This window comes from Aulostomus chinensis, chromosome 24 (genome assembly GCF_037954235.1).
Source record: "Aulostomus chinensis isolate RoL2024-O1b breed Wild chromosome 24, RoL_Achi_v1.0, whole genome shotgun sequence".
NCBI lineage: Eukaryota > Metazoa > Chordata > Actinopteri > Syngnathiformes > Aulostomidae > Aulostomus > Aulostomus chinensis.
In genome coordinates this window covers 13,205,537-13,219,332 of record NC_141343.1, presented here as the reverse complement: position 1 = coordinate 13,219,332, position 13,796 = coordinate 13,205,537, and the positions used below count along the sequence as shown (strand labels likewise).

The following is a 13,796-nucleotide window of genomic DNA, read 5'->3' as shown; positions in this document are numbered from 1 at the left end:
CTTGGTTCTCCGTTTGGCTGAACAATGAATCATATTTCTCTAAATATAGATGGCATGATTCACAGTTGTTGTAAGTGTACAGAACATGAAATATCATTGCACCAAGCTGATCGCCATCAATGACCGATAGGAATATTTGTTCTCTATTGTTCCTTCATCCCTCAGCTCTTCCTGGAGGTAGGAAATAAGAACGTTAACAGTTTCTGGGTTGCGAATCTTCCCTTGGATGAAGAGCTCTACAGCGGGGCTTCAGCAGAGCAGCGGGCTACATTCGTTCGCAGAAAGTACAGGGAGAGGAAGTACCAGAAGGTCCTAGAGGGATTTAATCACTTGGAGCAGCTCAACCAGGTATGGATTTAATCACAAAAAGATGTTTGAGATGTGGAGGGGTTCCCCTTCAACAAACTTAGAATAAGGTGATTTAAATTCCTCGTATTTAAGTTGGAATATTATAACTAAAAGCAGTTTTAAAACATAACAATTTGTTGAATTTTATCCTTGGGAAATAAAAGGCAGGGCATCTTTTGATACTAGATAGTACTGAAGTGATTTTGTTCATTGCCATAAATGTATCAAGTTTTGATACCCAGGCCTAATCATGATATAAATTTGTATGCTGATGATGTGCTAGTGATGTTATCTAACAGCTCCAGTTCTTGATAGTATTGAGGTTATTTATATTTTTACTTTACACTTTGAAGACTTACCCCGTTTAGGATCTTTGACTTGTGCGTTTTCATTAAATGGTTGTTTGTTTATTTACGTGCTTTATCTACAATGGCTTCATCTAAATCTCAGAGACACATTCGATAAATACAGCAAGCCTGAAAGAACTCTGTAACCTTTGAAACGCTAAAACAGTGCTTTATGTCCAAAGACGGTTAAGGAGGCGTCTAATCAATCTCAAGCAGATTGGCGTTTAGTCAGTTTGTGGTATAGGGTAAATTGCTGCAGCAAACAAGTTCCTGGTTTTTTGGCTTCCTCTAAAAAGAAAGCCGCCAAACAACAAAGTTTCCACCTGAGTCAGCTTTTACACAGATCAGGCCCTTTGTATTGTTTTTTTTTTTTTTACTAGAAAAGGGGGGAGAGGGAGGTGGTGTGGGGGAGGGGGGAATGGAGTGAGAGAGGAAAGTAAGAAAGAGATATAGTGGCTAGCTAAGTGGAAAAATGGATTAGGATCCACAACAGAAACGCTTGGGTTGGTTTTATTGCGGCTTTGCTGGCTTTTGCGTGTGTGTGTGTGTGTGTGTGTGTGTGTATGAACATGTGTGCTGCTCTACTAGAGATGTGTGAATTTGCTGTTATAGCATCGGTTTTTGGCAGGGCGATGTAGAAAGGTGGTGTAACGGACATTGAGATGCACACAAAGTGCCTAAAAGGGTCTGACCGGTGAATCGGCCCGCATGAGACCAAGTGAGACGGAAGGAGAGAGAGTGGGAGGTGGATTTAGCTTCCTCTCTGTCTAGTCTGCCTTTAAAAATGGGCTCAACCAGGATCAATGTGTCACTGAGCTATTGTACAAAGTATGACTCGACATATTGTGAGCCAGAATAACACTCTTCTAAAGACTGCAATCATAAACACTGTAAAAATACACCAAAAAAAAATAATTCTAAACATTAAGTAAGCCTAAATTAATCAGACAAGTTGCTGAACTCACGCGTCGTATTTACTTACAGTAACAAAGCTCTGTAAAACCAATTCCCGTGGGGAAACTTCTCGAGAACAAAGACACTTTCTTCATTGACATTCATGCATTTTTGAAATGACATTTGAGCAGGTTTTTATGGATCCAGGGGTCGACACGTACGGTAAACAAGCGTTTAAAGTGCCAGCTGAAGTTAGGAAACAAAGATAAACATGTTGTGAAGGGAGTTTGTCTCCTAAATCAGAATTTCAGCTCTCGTTTCTTTCATTTCCCATGTCCCCCATTAGGAGAGCTCATATCCCAGTGACCTCCACAGAGTCTCCATAGGCCGTGTGACCTAGAGTGTGTCAAAGGACCTTCTTATATCATTACACACACATATGTGCACGCATACACACACATACACACACGAGCCCCTGGTGGCTACGGTAATTGCTATGACAGGGAAGGTCATTTCCAGAGATGATACGGAATAAGGCCAGGTTGTACGAGACGCTGTAATCTGACCCCGGGAAAGAAGAAAAGACATTGACTAAACAAATCTGCGCATTCCTCATAGTATCGCGGTGTATGCACAGGTCCTTTGGGTGGGCCAGTGTTTTAGTAGGACTTACTTTGCCTGAGTGTATATGCGCAGCCTCACTTTTCAGACAGATCTGGCATGTTTGTGGCCGATCGATGCGGTTTACTGACTCGGTCCAAGTCTGGATGAAAGGAAAGGTTGCTCGTTGAGATTCCGCTCTTTGCCACTCGACTCCTCTGTTGATCCACTTTGTTGCGGGTCATCGTGTACAATGTCACATCAATTGACTGGACTGATAGGAAGAGACAAGAGGGACGGGAGGAAATATTTTCCCCTGGTCAGACTCCATTGTTCTGTTTCTTTTATCTTTCTACTCAGGTGAAAACTTTTAAGAAATCACGTGTTCAGGGTCAGACACAATAAATGTGTGTGTGTGTGTGTGTGTGTGTGTGTGTGTGTGTGTGTGTGTGTGAGAAAAGTGTTCTGCTGCTGTTAAGGGAGAGATCAATATGGATTTACAGAAGGATGAAAGGCAAAGACGATAAAAGGCATCGCAAAGTCAGAAATTAAGGTCTTGGTGAAGATGACCGACATTTTTCTGCTTCAGAACGATTTCGCCTCATTACAAAAGCACAAGTTACTACAAAGTTACAAATAACAGATGTGAATGCAACCCTAATGCTACCAGCAGAGGGCGCTGATGCTCAGCAAAACTACGCAAGGCTACTTTGACACTGAGCAGATGTGACGCTGTGCAATCAAAGAGCAAGTTTGAAAACCGTCCATCCATCCATCCATCCATTTTCTACCTCTTATCCTGTTAAGGGTGGTGGGGGGTGGAGCCTATCCCAGCTGCCTTCGGGTGAGAGGCGGGGTTCACCTTGGACAGGTCACCAGTCCATGGCAGGACCAACACATAGAGACAGACAACCATTGGCTCTCCCAGCCACGCCTACGGTCAATTTAGAGTATCAATCAGCCTCGTCCCCTCTTGATGTCTTTGGACTGTGGGAGGAAGCTGGAGTACCAGAGAGAACCCACACAGGAACAGGGAGAACATGCAGACTCACACAGAAAGATCCTGTGATGGAGCCAGGACTCAAACCACAACCTTCTTGCCGGTAGGCCACAGTGCTGACCACTGCACCACCGCGCTGGCTCAAGTTTGAAATACGCACAAAGAAATAAAGCAGGACATCTCAAAAACTGACAGATGGATGTTGCCGGATGTTGATAGAAAGATGAATCAAGATTCCAAAGATAAACTGATTATCTTTTGGAAGCAAACTGGATCAAACGATAGAACCACGATCTTAAAGACTATTCGATGCCACTGGTAGGAAATGGCTCCAAGTGGGATTTTTTTCTGGATGTGTACAAGAAATTTTTTGATAAAAAGCCATGAAATGGTTGCAAAAACCAAAAACAAAACCCTTAAAACTCATTTTGATCTCATTCTGGATCCGTGACCCAGAAGACCTGATTTTGAAAGGAAGTTTGACATTCATTTAGAATTAAAAATTGAACTATATCAGTCAACTGTGCGGTCAGTAAAAGCGGTACAGAGCTGATACGTTTCTTTTTTATTTCGCACACTTTTTTTGGGAGTGACCTATGTATGAAAACTGCAGTCTTACGGTAACTGCTCTTGTTGTTATTCCCGTTTTGTGAGTAATTCTGTAGTTATAATTTTTGGAATTCAAATATATAAACATAACACAGACACACAACTGAGTATTTTCTAATAAAAACGTAGAACATTGAAACTCAAGCTTCTTCAAACGGGCGACTTGCAGCCTGAGCAGCGTACGGACCTGTTAATGCCTGTCCTTTCTTTAATTTGTCCTATTTGCTGTTGTATTTAGTGTCATTACTTTCCCGTACTGTGTATTTGTGGCACCTTTGGAGTGGAGAGCTCTTCAGCGTTCTCCACTGTTGTTGTTGTTCTCAGCTCATTGTTTTTCATGCCTTTACTCACACACCTCTCTTCTTGGGAATTGCTCGTTTCATTATATTTAATATGGCCCATTTGTCCTCTTCTTATTTGCTATATTCTCTTTTTTTTCCCTCTTCCCTCTCAGGGATTAGAGATTTAATGACTCACACAGGGAGTATTAAAGTTTGATCTTATTTTAACTTCTCTTTTGAGATCAGCAGCCAGAACTCAATTCTAAACTTTATATGTGATGCTGAAGTTTTATAGAGTCTTTGTCCTCTATCAAACTGGAACATAGGAAGGAAACACTGCGACAGGAAGTGAGCCCATACCAAGAGGGGTTTTTTGTCATTGTCTGGAACATTCTAAAGGTATTAATGTTAAAGCTTCTTAGAGGTGCAGTGAACCTATTGGTCTATCACTGAAGGATTTTGTCCACCATTTGCAAAAGAGTATTATCTTAAACATGCATTGTTGAGGAATTTTATAAATGGTGGCCTCCTCCAGAGGAAGGAAGCACTGAGAATCTCTTCATGTGTCTGTTCTCTGCGTGTGCAGGCGCTGTGTGCAGCTGTAGTGTTGCCCGATGTGCTGCAGACCATGGAGCTGGTGTTCAGCGGGGCAGATGTTATGTGTGCCACTGGGGATCCGACCTGCTCTACCCCGTACCTCTTAGCCCAGCGTGCGGGACAGAAGCTACAGATGGAGTTCCTCCACCAGAACAAACTATCTGGTAAATAACTTTTGCTGTACCTGTCAATCACACTCAGTTAACGAGGAGAAGATGGTCAGATTCTTTTTTTTAAACAATGCTTGTCTGCTTTCACACAAACGGGCGTGAGCAGTTTCAGCCGAAGCAAGGAAGAAGCCACAGGTTTGCTAAAAATGGCTGCAAGGACAGCTGAATTTTTAGAAGGAGTACCCTGCTAAACCAGAGGGCTGAGAGCTGAACACATGCTCACAAGAACACACACACACACACACACACGTCAAATATGACGTCAGCAAGGAAAATGCTAAATCTGCCCAATTAATTCAAAACTCCATTCAGAAAACAAGCATTTTAAAGGCCATTTGCCTTTTGTCCTGTGGACACGTCGAGGATGTCATGAAATCCTCATGGGGTCGTTATTTCGGCGTTATTTTTTCGACCTGACTTTTAAGATTCACTCTCATCAAATTTTCGTCGGAAGCTTCAGTCTAATTTGGCGGCAGTTTCTAGAGAAAGCTGCGTAACTGGTGGGGCAGTGTGCGCGTCATGGCCGCTGTTCCTCACAGTGATTCGTGTCAATTTCATGACTTCTACTGCATCTGGATGGCGTGACGCATCCAAACACTTATTAAAAACAAATTTTAAAACTCCTGCATCGTCCTTTAATGTTATCTTTTATCCTGTAATGAAAGAAAAAAAAGCTGGAGTTTTAGAAACTCCCCCGTGGACAGTGTCCACGCCAGGTGGGATGTTTGACCAGGTAGAGCGGCTATGAAACGGATTCGTGTTCTGTTCTCCAGGTCAGACACACCCACACCCACCTTAAAAAAAGGGTGTTTAAACAAGGTGTGCAGTTGGACTGTCACATTCACTGGCGCCACATACGCTCAGTCCTCGTCTTTGTACTTTAACAAGGCAATCATATTTAAAACTCACTCACCGCTGTGCTGCCACATTTATAAAAAGTCCAGTGGGAGGTTTTGCCATGAATAGGAAATGAAAGCAAGGAGGGAAAACAAAAAAACACACACAAATTTTAAGCCAGCAGGTTGAAAGTGAAATTCTCTGTTTATTTTTCTCTTTCTTTGTCTCTCTCTCTCTCTCACATTTCCCCCTTTGTATTACACACCTCGTGTTCCCGGCACTGGAGGCCCAGCGCAGATGTGCTGTGTTGAGCGGCTTCCTCGTGACGGGTGTGTTTTGTTTGTGTGGTTCCACATCGGGTTGATGATAAGAATGTATTAGATTAAAGGAGCGGGAGAGGCCGTTCGCCGGGGCCGGGGGGAGACTTTCTCAGGGACTGCGTTTTACATAATGCATGAGCTGCATCTGTGCACACTTGCTGCTACAGAGCCTGTTAGGGACTCCTAATTGCTAGCATGGGTCACCTGGTCACCATGGTGATGGCCATTACTCAGAGGTGTTCTAGAAGACACACATGCGGACTGACAGGCAGATTCACACGTTCGGTTATTGTCCGGCTGAATTATGTAGCCACAGGCCGTCTCTCCACGCTCGTTATGTGTCTGGAAGTTTTGCGGCTTCATCGTTAACAAATGGACAGGTATGGACATAACTAGACCAGCTCAACGTCCAACTGTACCGGCTAACGACTGCAGAAGGAGCCAAATGCCAGTGTGCAACACAAGTTGGGACAACAGGGCTGAGTGCATTTGTCTGTGGTCGGTTGTAAAAGAGCACAGGGGGTTAGCATAGAGTCAGACGCTGCTGAAACCAACAAACTACACCCTCCTCTGATTTTTCACCCTATGTGGCGAATGCGTGGAAAAAAAAAATCAGACATTCTACAGTGGATTTCTAAGTCACCACATGATAAGCATGCTTGCATAACTCACAAGCTAACATAAACTACCGGTTCAGTTCCTTTCACGTTTTTGTTCCATGCGCAGAGTCCACATGACTGGATAGTGAAAAACATGCAAAACTGGCCTCTCACACAGGGCTAACAGGCTATCCCGTTAGCCCGCAAGCTACCAGGTGGCTTTTCCATCCATCAAGACATGCAGTTCTCTCAGTAAAAGAGCTGGGGACATCTGCACATTACACAGATTGATGGACACCAGACAAAATGATGAAGAGATGAGATATTAGTCTTGACATCCAGAAATACCAGTCCCCTATGTTCCCAGGACTTGCTGTCATATGTGGGTAAGGACCTACCTCAAAATGATCCTTTTTTTAAATCTGAAAATGCCCACAATCTCATTTTCTAAATGCTTTTTCTCAGGTATTTATTGTTGCTAGGTCGCAAAAAACTCCATTGTTCACCAAAATAAAAATTTTGACTAAATAGTTCTTTTAGAAATAAAATACGCCCCTCCTGAGGCTGGCAACTGTAGTGAGGTTTTGGCACCAGTGGTACGTCACAAGCTGTCTTGGTCGTAGCCCCGCCCACTCTCCCAAAGACCAACATGCTTCCTCTGTCATATGCTGCATTGTTGTCTTAACTTTTTCACCTGATCACAAGAAGATTCACCCCCCCCCCCCCATACAGGCGCCCCAACCGACCAGAGGGGGTGCTCGACCCTCATCTGGTTTCCCACCTGCAGATGCGACCGGAGCAAGCTACGGCCACACAAGGAACCAAACCTGACCCGCAGTGTTTGTGGGAAACACAACAAATCACCACACTACTTGAATGGACAAGGCTCTACCTCGGCAATCCGGACCCACCAGTACTCTTCGGTCTGCTGATAATAAACCCAACTGCCACAATTTTCTCATCAAAAATGTAATTTATCTACCTGTCATGCGTGGATGCTGCAGAAATCAGAATCACTGTGTATAATATCAACATTCAATCAGATGATACGGGTTGTGCAGTGTTTGCTGACAGGTGCTAAGCTCTATAAAATAAAATCAGGCCGCAGACGAACAGAGTCTCATTGCCTTCAAGTCAGACTGAACAATGATTTTCATCCTCTGTGAACAGGTAATGTTTTCTTTCACCCTCAAGAAGTCCCATCAACATGCAGAGCCATTAAAGGGCCTTGCTCTGATCTAAAGTGTAGGTTATGCCTCAGAGCGTACTGTGAAATGTACTGGTGTACTGAGGGATAATACGGGTATTCTAATTCAAATCTCCATCCACAACAATACAGGTGACAAAATACAAATATATTCATGAATGCGATGTGATTCTGTGCCAAGGCATCCCACATGATTCACTTTAAACTGACCAAAAAAGGCCAAACAACTTTTCAGCTCCTGCGGTGTCAAAATATATGCGCATATCTGAAAGTGTCATTTATGAGCCTAAACTGAACCAACAGTCTATTATCTTCTGCTGGAAAGATTTCAGGCCTGACCTAAAATTCCCTTTCTGACATTTCCCTGCCGCTGGACAGTTGTGGCAGCATTTGTTTTTTAATTTTTGTACTCCCACGAGTTTGCAGAAATACTGTTTGATTAAAACTGAACTTGTCGTGAACAGCGATGTGTTTGGCAAGAAGCTGAGAAGAATCCAATGCCCGGATGACTCCATCCCTACTGTGTGGTAGACAGAGGCCAGAATAAAAAGGCAGGCACACAGCATCCAACACTGAGTCGTCCCCGAGCTTTGGAGATCTCAGCTGCACTTGGAGTGAAATAATGGTTGCACAAATGCACAGTCAGTTTGTTTCCAGCGGTTCCTGCCTTCATGGTCTTACCTGTGGTGACTGGGTTGTTGTTTTTCCCTTTCTTCCTCTTAATCTTTTTTAAGTATTCAGCCTAAAGCAGGAACTATATTGACAAATTTGTCCCCAAATCCGCAATTCCCACAGTGGAATATTGGTTTACACCAATTGTCGGAACAATTCCGAACAAAAATTGGAGCAGTTCAAAGTGGGCAAGCGTCCCTTCACAGTGTGAATCGCGCTCCCAAAAAACAAAAATAGGAAAACCCTCCCTTGGATACAGTGTATCAAAACAAAGCTGTCACTGCTTCTCCCAAGAACCGCCTCGCTGTCCCTTCCCTCCATGGCGGCTCATTTGTAGCTCCGCTTTAGGACTCTCCGCATGGCAGAGCATCGCCACTTCATTAGCTCTTCCTCTCTGTGTATCAAGCACGCAGGCCTCAATGGACCTTGTTCTTACGCCCACACCTGCTCGCCCCAAAGCACCTTGGGATACTGCAGGAGCATGTACATTTGCATATTCCCATCCCAGATTAAAAAAAAAAAGCCAAGGGCCGCTCATGGAGGCAGTGTCTCTTCGCATTTACGAAACCCTCGAGGGCGGCTTCAATGATGGCTCTATCCCTTATAGTCAAAAGGCTTCCACTGTGGTGGTTTCTTTTTTATTTTTAGGTTCCTCTATCATTTTTATGTGCTGTGCTTTATTCCCACATGTTACACTCAGGAGGCAACCATACAGCATATAAATAAAGATGAACTATCAAAAAATATGAATATAGAACACATTCTTTTCTTCAAGTTCTCTTCTCATCACCGGACTGGAAAAAAAACAAAAACCACCCCCCCCCCCCCCCCCAAAAGTTCCAGAAAAACTTTTTTGGATCACAGAAAAATTAAAAAAAAAACAAAAACAAAATTCTTTCCCCTCGGTTCTGTGTCAACATGCAGCAAACAGGCAATGTCATAGAAAAATATTTTTGGCAGTGTTTGAAGTGTATTTAAAAAAAAAAAGAAGAAAACACAATGCTGCCAAAGTTGATTTTCTTCAAGATGATCTGTTCTGGCACAGCAAATGTGTAATCGTGTCTTGGCTGTCAGCTGCCAGTCACAATATCAGAAATGTGACTATGATGATGGATATGATACCAGACACCAAATACTACGGATATTGTACTTGGATCTGTGTTGACACCACTTGGGAGACTGAACGGCGATTGTAGACATCAGGCTCTTCTCATTCACCCGTCATCCTTTACCAAAAGTGAAGTGCTTTCATTTGTTTATAACACACTTAAATATGAGCCAGGAGTGAGACGTAGGGACATTTTTCAGGCGTCTCTCTAGTGACAAAACTGGGTGATTTGCCGAGGCATTGGGACGTTCGCAACTGGCTTTAGGGCGGTAAAACTTTGTGTTTTTTAGCAAGATGTTGGCACATCACAACCGGCTTTCTGGCAACAAAACCGCTTGTCTTTGGTCGTTAAGACTTCGGGATATTTGCAGCCATCTTCACTGTGGAAAATAAAGGGTTTTTAAGTGAGATAGCCGGACGTTTGCAGCCGTCTCTCTGCCGACAAAACTGGTTGCTTTGAGCAACTTGTCAGGACTTTTAGAGCCAGTTTTCTGACAAAAAAAACAGGTACTTTTAGAAAGATATCGGGACGTTTCGAACCGTTTTTAACTGTGCACGTATTTTTCTTATTATCCCAGACTACGATCTCTTAGTCTCAAGTTCTCAATTTTGTACAGAACCCAATCAGTAAACCCAGCATTGCCACAACTATCTAAATATTGCATTCTCCTCTGATAATAAAACACATGGGCAGAATTGTTCTCAAGTTTCTTGCAGCAGGGGTTTGCACAGCCTCTGATCACCCGTGTTGCTGAACATGCTGTCGGATTAGGCACAAAAGAAATTGTGCCTCACTTCTCACAAGATATCACGCAAATAATTTCCCTGCAGGTTTACATACTGATTAGCACTATGATTAGCGGTTTGTATCCCAACGTACTTGATGATGCTTTGTGGGGTAAGTGGAAGACACAGTGGAGTTTATTATCGCCCAAAAGAATCCTTTCCTCTGGCTGGTGAGTGTGTGTGCTCATGTTTCCGGTCCTTGTCCAAGCAGAAAGACAAGTTGCTAATTGGATCTTAAATGCTGCAGGTGCAGGACATTAGCAGCCGAGTGCTGCTTGTCTCCTGGCCTCTCTGCCAATTTACCGCCACGCTCTTGTTTGGGTGTATCAGTTAAACCAAAGTACACAGCTGACAGTCCGTTCTTCATGTTCCTACGGGCGAATGCAGGGACGCTACTCAGGTTCACCTGGAAACTTGAAGGTGTTCTTGAACATGAAAAAATAAAATGGAGGAAGGTGGTAAATTTTCTTCAGGCACTCTTAAGGCAGAGCAAGGATGGATGTATCAAAAGGCCTTTTTGCACGGGCGCACTGGTTAAAATTCAGACTGGTGTCGACCTCGCGGTGTCTTCATCAGGAGGGAAGTATTGAGGCGATAGACTTGAAGTGTATTTGAAACGGGTAAAATGCTGAGTTGGCGATCTAACACGGCAGTGAGGCATTAAGGACAGTTGGAATCAATCTGCCTCCAGAACGGTCAGTTTTGAAGGCCCCACTGATGTATCCTCAGTGTTGCCTTTTACCTATTAAACTGTGTCACATCTCTCTGAGCCATGGAAGACAAAGACAGCGTACTGAACTCTGAGAACTCAGAATTCGTATACAGATGGCAAGTTTTGTGGGCTTTTGTACTCTTATTTTCAAACGTTACAAAGGAATTTACTTTTTATTAACATATAACCTTGTTCTTTAAACTAGAAGACAGGGAAAAAATTGTGTTTGTCTGCTAGGCCTCATTGGTATCGAGTGAGCGGTAGCTAGCCAATGCTGGCTGTGCGTGCTAACGTGCCAATGCCGGACAGTATCGAAATAATTCACATTAGTGGTATATTTGTGCTCTTCACAGGGGTTTGAACGGAACAGTTGAGCTTGTGTGCTTTTTCTAAATGAATTTTCTCCAAATATGGAGAATAGTGAGGTGGCAAGTGACAAGTAACACAAAGTCGTATGCTAGTGCTAATTACTCCCTTCAACCATATACAAAGACTTCCTTAAATGTTGCATGGTGTCTTCCTGACTTCCTGCTAGCTATTTCCTCTAGTAGCTAACCTGTAAACGGAGCAATGTCAATATGTAATTTGGATTTTTTTTTGGGGGGGGTGGTCTTCTCCATCAAGGAGGCCATTACGCTGTACAAACCAAGCGAAACAGCAAAGCCTCACACTGTTGACATCATTCCGCTTAAGTGACACACCACCGATTTGCAGGCAGAGACGTTTTATTGCTGCCGCAGTAGCATCCATGACGGCTGGAATCTCTGTATCTCCCAGCACATTAAAAATTTATCCAGCAGGCTTTCTGTGTGGATATGAAAAGATGAACAGCACACACACACACAGACACACACACACACACACACACACACACACACACACACACTGTATGTATACACACACATATTTACACAAGCACTGAATCAGAATCCCTGTTTTATCATCTAGTTTCTTCAGTGAATTTTTTGTTTTTAACATTCTGGGTAACGGGTATACAAACATGATGGTCCATTACTTAGTTTTAAATAAATTGTATATAAAAAAAAGAAAGCTAAAATTCCATGATATGCAAGACATCCATTAAGGTGCAGAATTTAGAAAGACTTGTAATAACTTGATGGCTGGAAAAAACAAAAAGGATTTTGATTTTCAACACGTTTGCTGTTTGCTGCGTCTGCTGTTGCTTCGGCCCGGTGGGAACTGTTAGCGAGGGGCTGCTTAAATGCCACCAGGAGCTGCCTTGACCCCGACTTTTCTTTATTTGTACCGATGACACTCACTCTCGCGTGACACCGTCTCAAACAAATATGCGAGTTTGACATCAGCTGATCGAAACGACCGTCCGGTGTTTATTAGCCCACGTCTGATCCGCTCGTCTTTGTTCCCAAAGAGCAGCCTTTAATGATACGAGAGGATCTTCAAGCTTGGCTACACCCCTCGTTTTAACGGTTGGAGGGTCAAGAGGTTACAAAGCTGCTGAGAGTTTGGCTGAATTTAAAGCTTTCTCCCTTGTGGGTCTGTGTGGGGATGTTTACTTTTTGAAGAGCTAGCAGCTAAAAAGGGTGTCTTACGGCTGTGTGAATGTGTGTGTGTGTGTATATATATATATATATATATATATATATATATATATGTGTGTGTGTGTGTGTGTGTGTGTGTGTGTGTGTATATATATTTGTGCAAATGTAGTCTTCTGCCATCTTATTTTTATCATTAGTCGACTAGCCAATGTATCTTTGGTTTGCATATGCTCAAGTAGCCAATTATGGTCGCATTTATAATATGTGGTAGAATTTCCTGTGTGTGTGTGTGTGTGTGTGTGTGTGTGTGTGTGTGTGTGTGTGTGTGTGTGTGTGTGTGCGTGCAAGCGAGCGAGAGCCTCTGATTACCCCACTGTCCACTGCTCGTTGGGTACCACTTTGTGACCATTGCCGTGGGCGACCAGATGGCTAATTGAGCACTCTGTCATGTCACCTCCCTTCACTGGGGACGGAGCCAATCAGCGCAGGCCAGACTTCTCAACTGCCGCCCCCACAGACATCACAGTCCCATCTTAACAGAGTCCAGCTTTAGGAGCCCGGAGGGAGACGGCTCAAAGAGAGAGCCTTGTCACAACTGATACAGCTTCAAGCCACTGGCTTATTTACATTCCCTCGATCTGACTGGCTGGAAAATGGTGTGTGTTTGTGACGCTTCTATTTGGCACTCACGTTCGCCGGTCATAACTAGATAACAGATGCCGCATGCTAACATCACTCAGGCTTTATGATGCCCTCTTCCCGCATCCTTGGGACCAAATCAAAAACACAGCTGAACTTGTGAGAAATCACGACTAGGGTGCACACCAGACACTGTGTTGTAATGTGATTGTAACATGCAACAGGCTAGACAGCTAATGGACCAGCTAATGGGCCACAGGCATTATGTGTTTGGGTTGTCCGTCTTCTTAGTCCGATGTCTCTGGGTTGCCTTCTGGGTGCGTTTTCTTCAAATTTGACAAAAATAACATTCACTGGGACTCAATAATGGACTGAAAAATGTTTTGGGCGTCAAAGGTCAAGGTCATTGTTCTCTCATGTTAAATATTGGTCCCTAAAACACCACCTGAAATCTCAGGACCATACTGGGACAAATTTCTGAAAATTTGGCAGAAATGTCCAATGGGACCCGGGGATGAACTGAAAAGCATTTTGGTGGTCAAAGGTCACT

At 43.5% G+C, this 13,796-nt stretch overlaps 1 protein-coding gene and 1 long non-coding RNA gene across 6 annotated transcripts in view; one reads left to right on the top strand and one right to left on the bottom strand.

Annotated features, from left to right (window-relative positions):
* The window catches only part of arap2 (ArfGAP with RhoGAP domain, ankyrin repeat and PH domain 2), a 127,192-nt gene that overhangs the window by 61,626 nt on the left and 51,770 nt on the right, over positions 1–13,796 (top strand). For 4 of the 5 annotated variants that reach the window (XM_086197869.1, XM_086197870.1, XM_086197871.1 and 1 more), the window contains 2 exons: positions 166–348; positions 4,666–4,840. The exons of the other annotated variant lie outside the window; for it this stretch is intronic. In XM_086197869.1, coding sequence (XP_086053995.1) covers positions 166–348; positions 4,666–4,840 — 358 coding nt within the window. The remainder of the gene's footprint in view (positions 1–165; positions 349–4,665; positions 4,841–13,796) is intronic. 5 annotated transcript variants of the gene reach the window in all.
* LOC147238767 (uncharacterized) overlaps positions 1–13,796 on the bottom strand; it is a 71,336-nt gene that overhangs the window by 34,528 nt on the left and 23,012 nt on the right. The window lies entirely within an intron of this gene.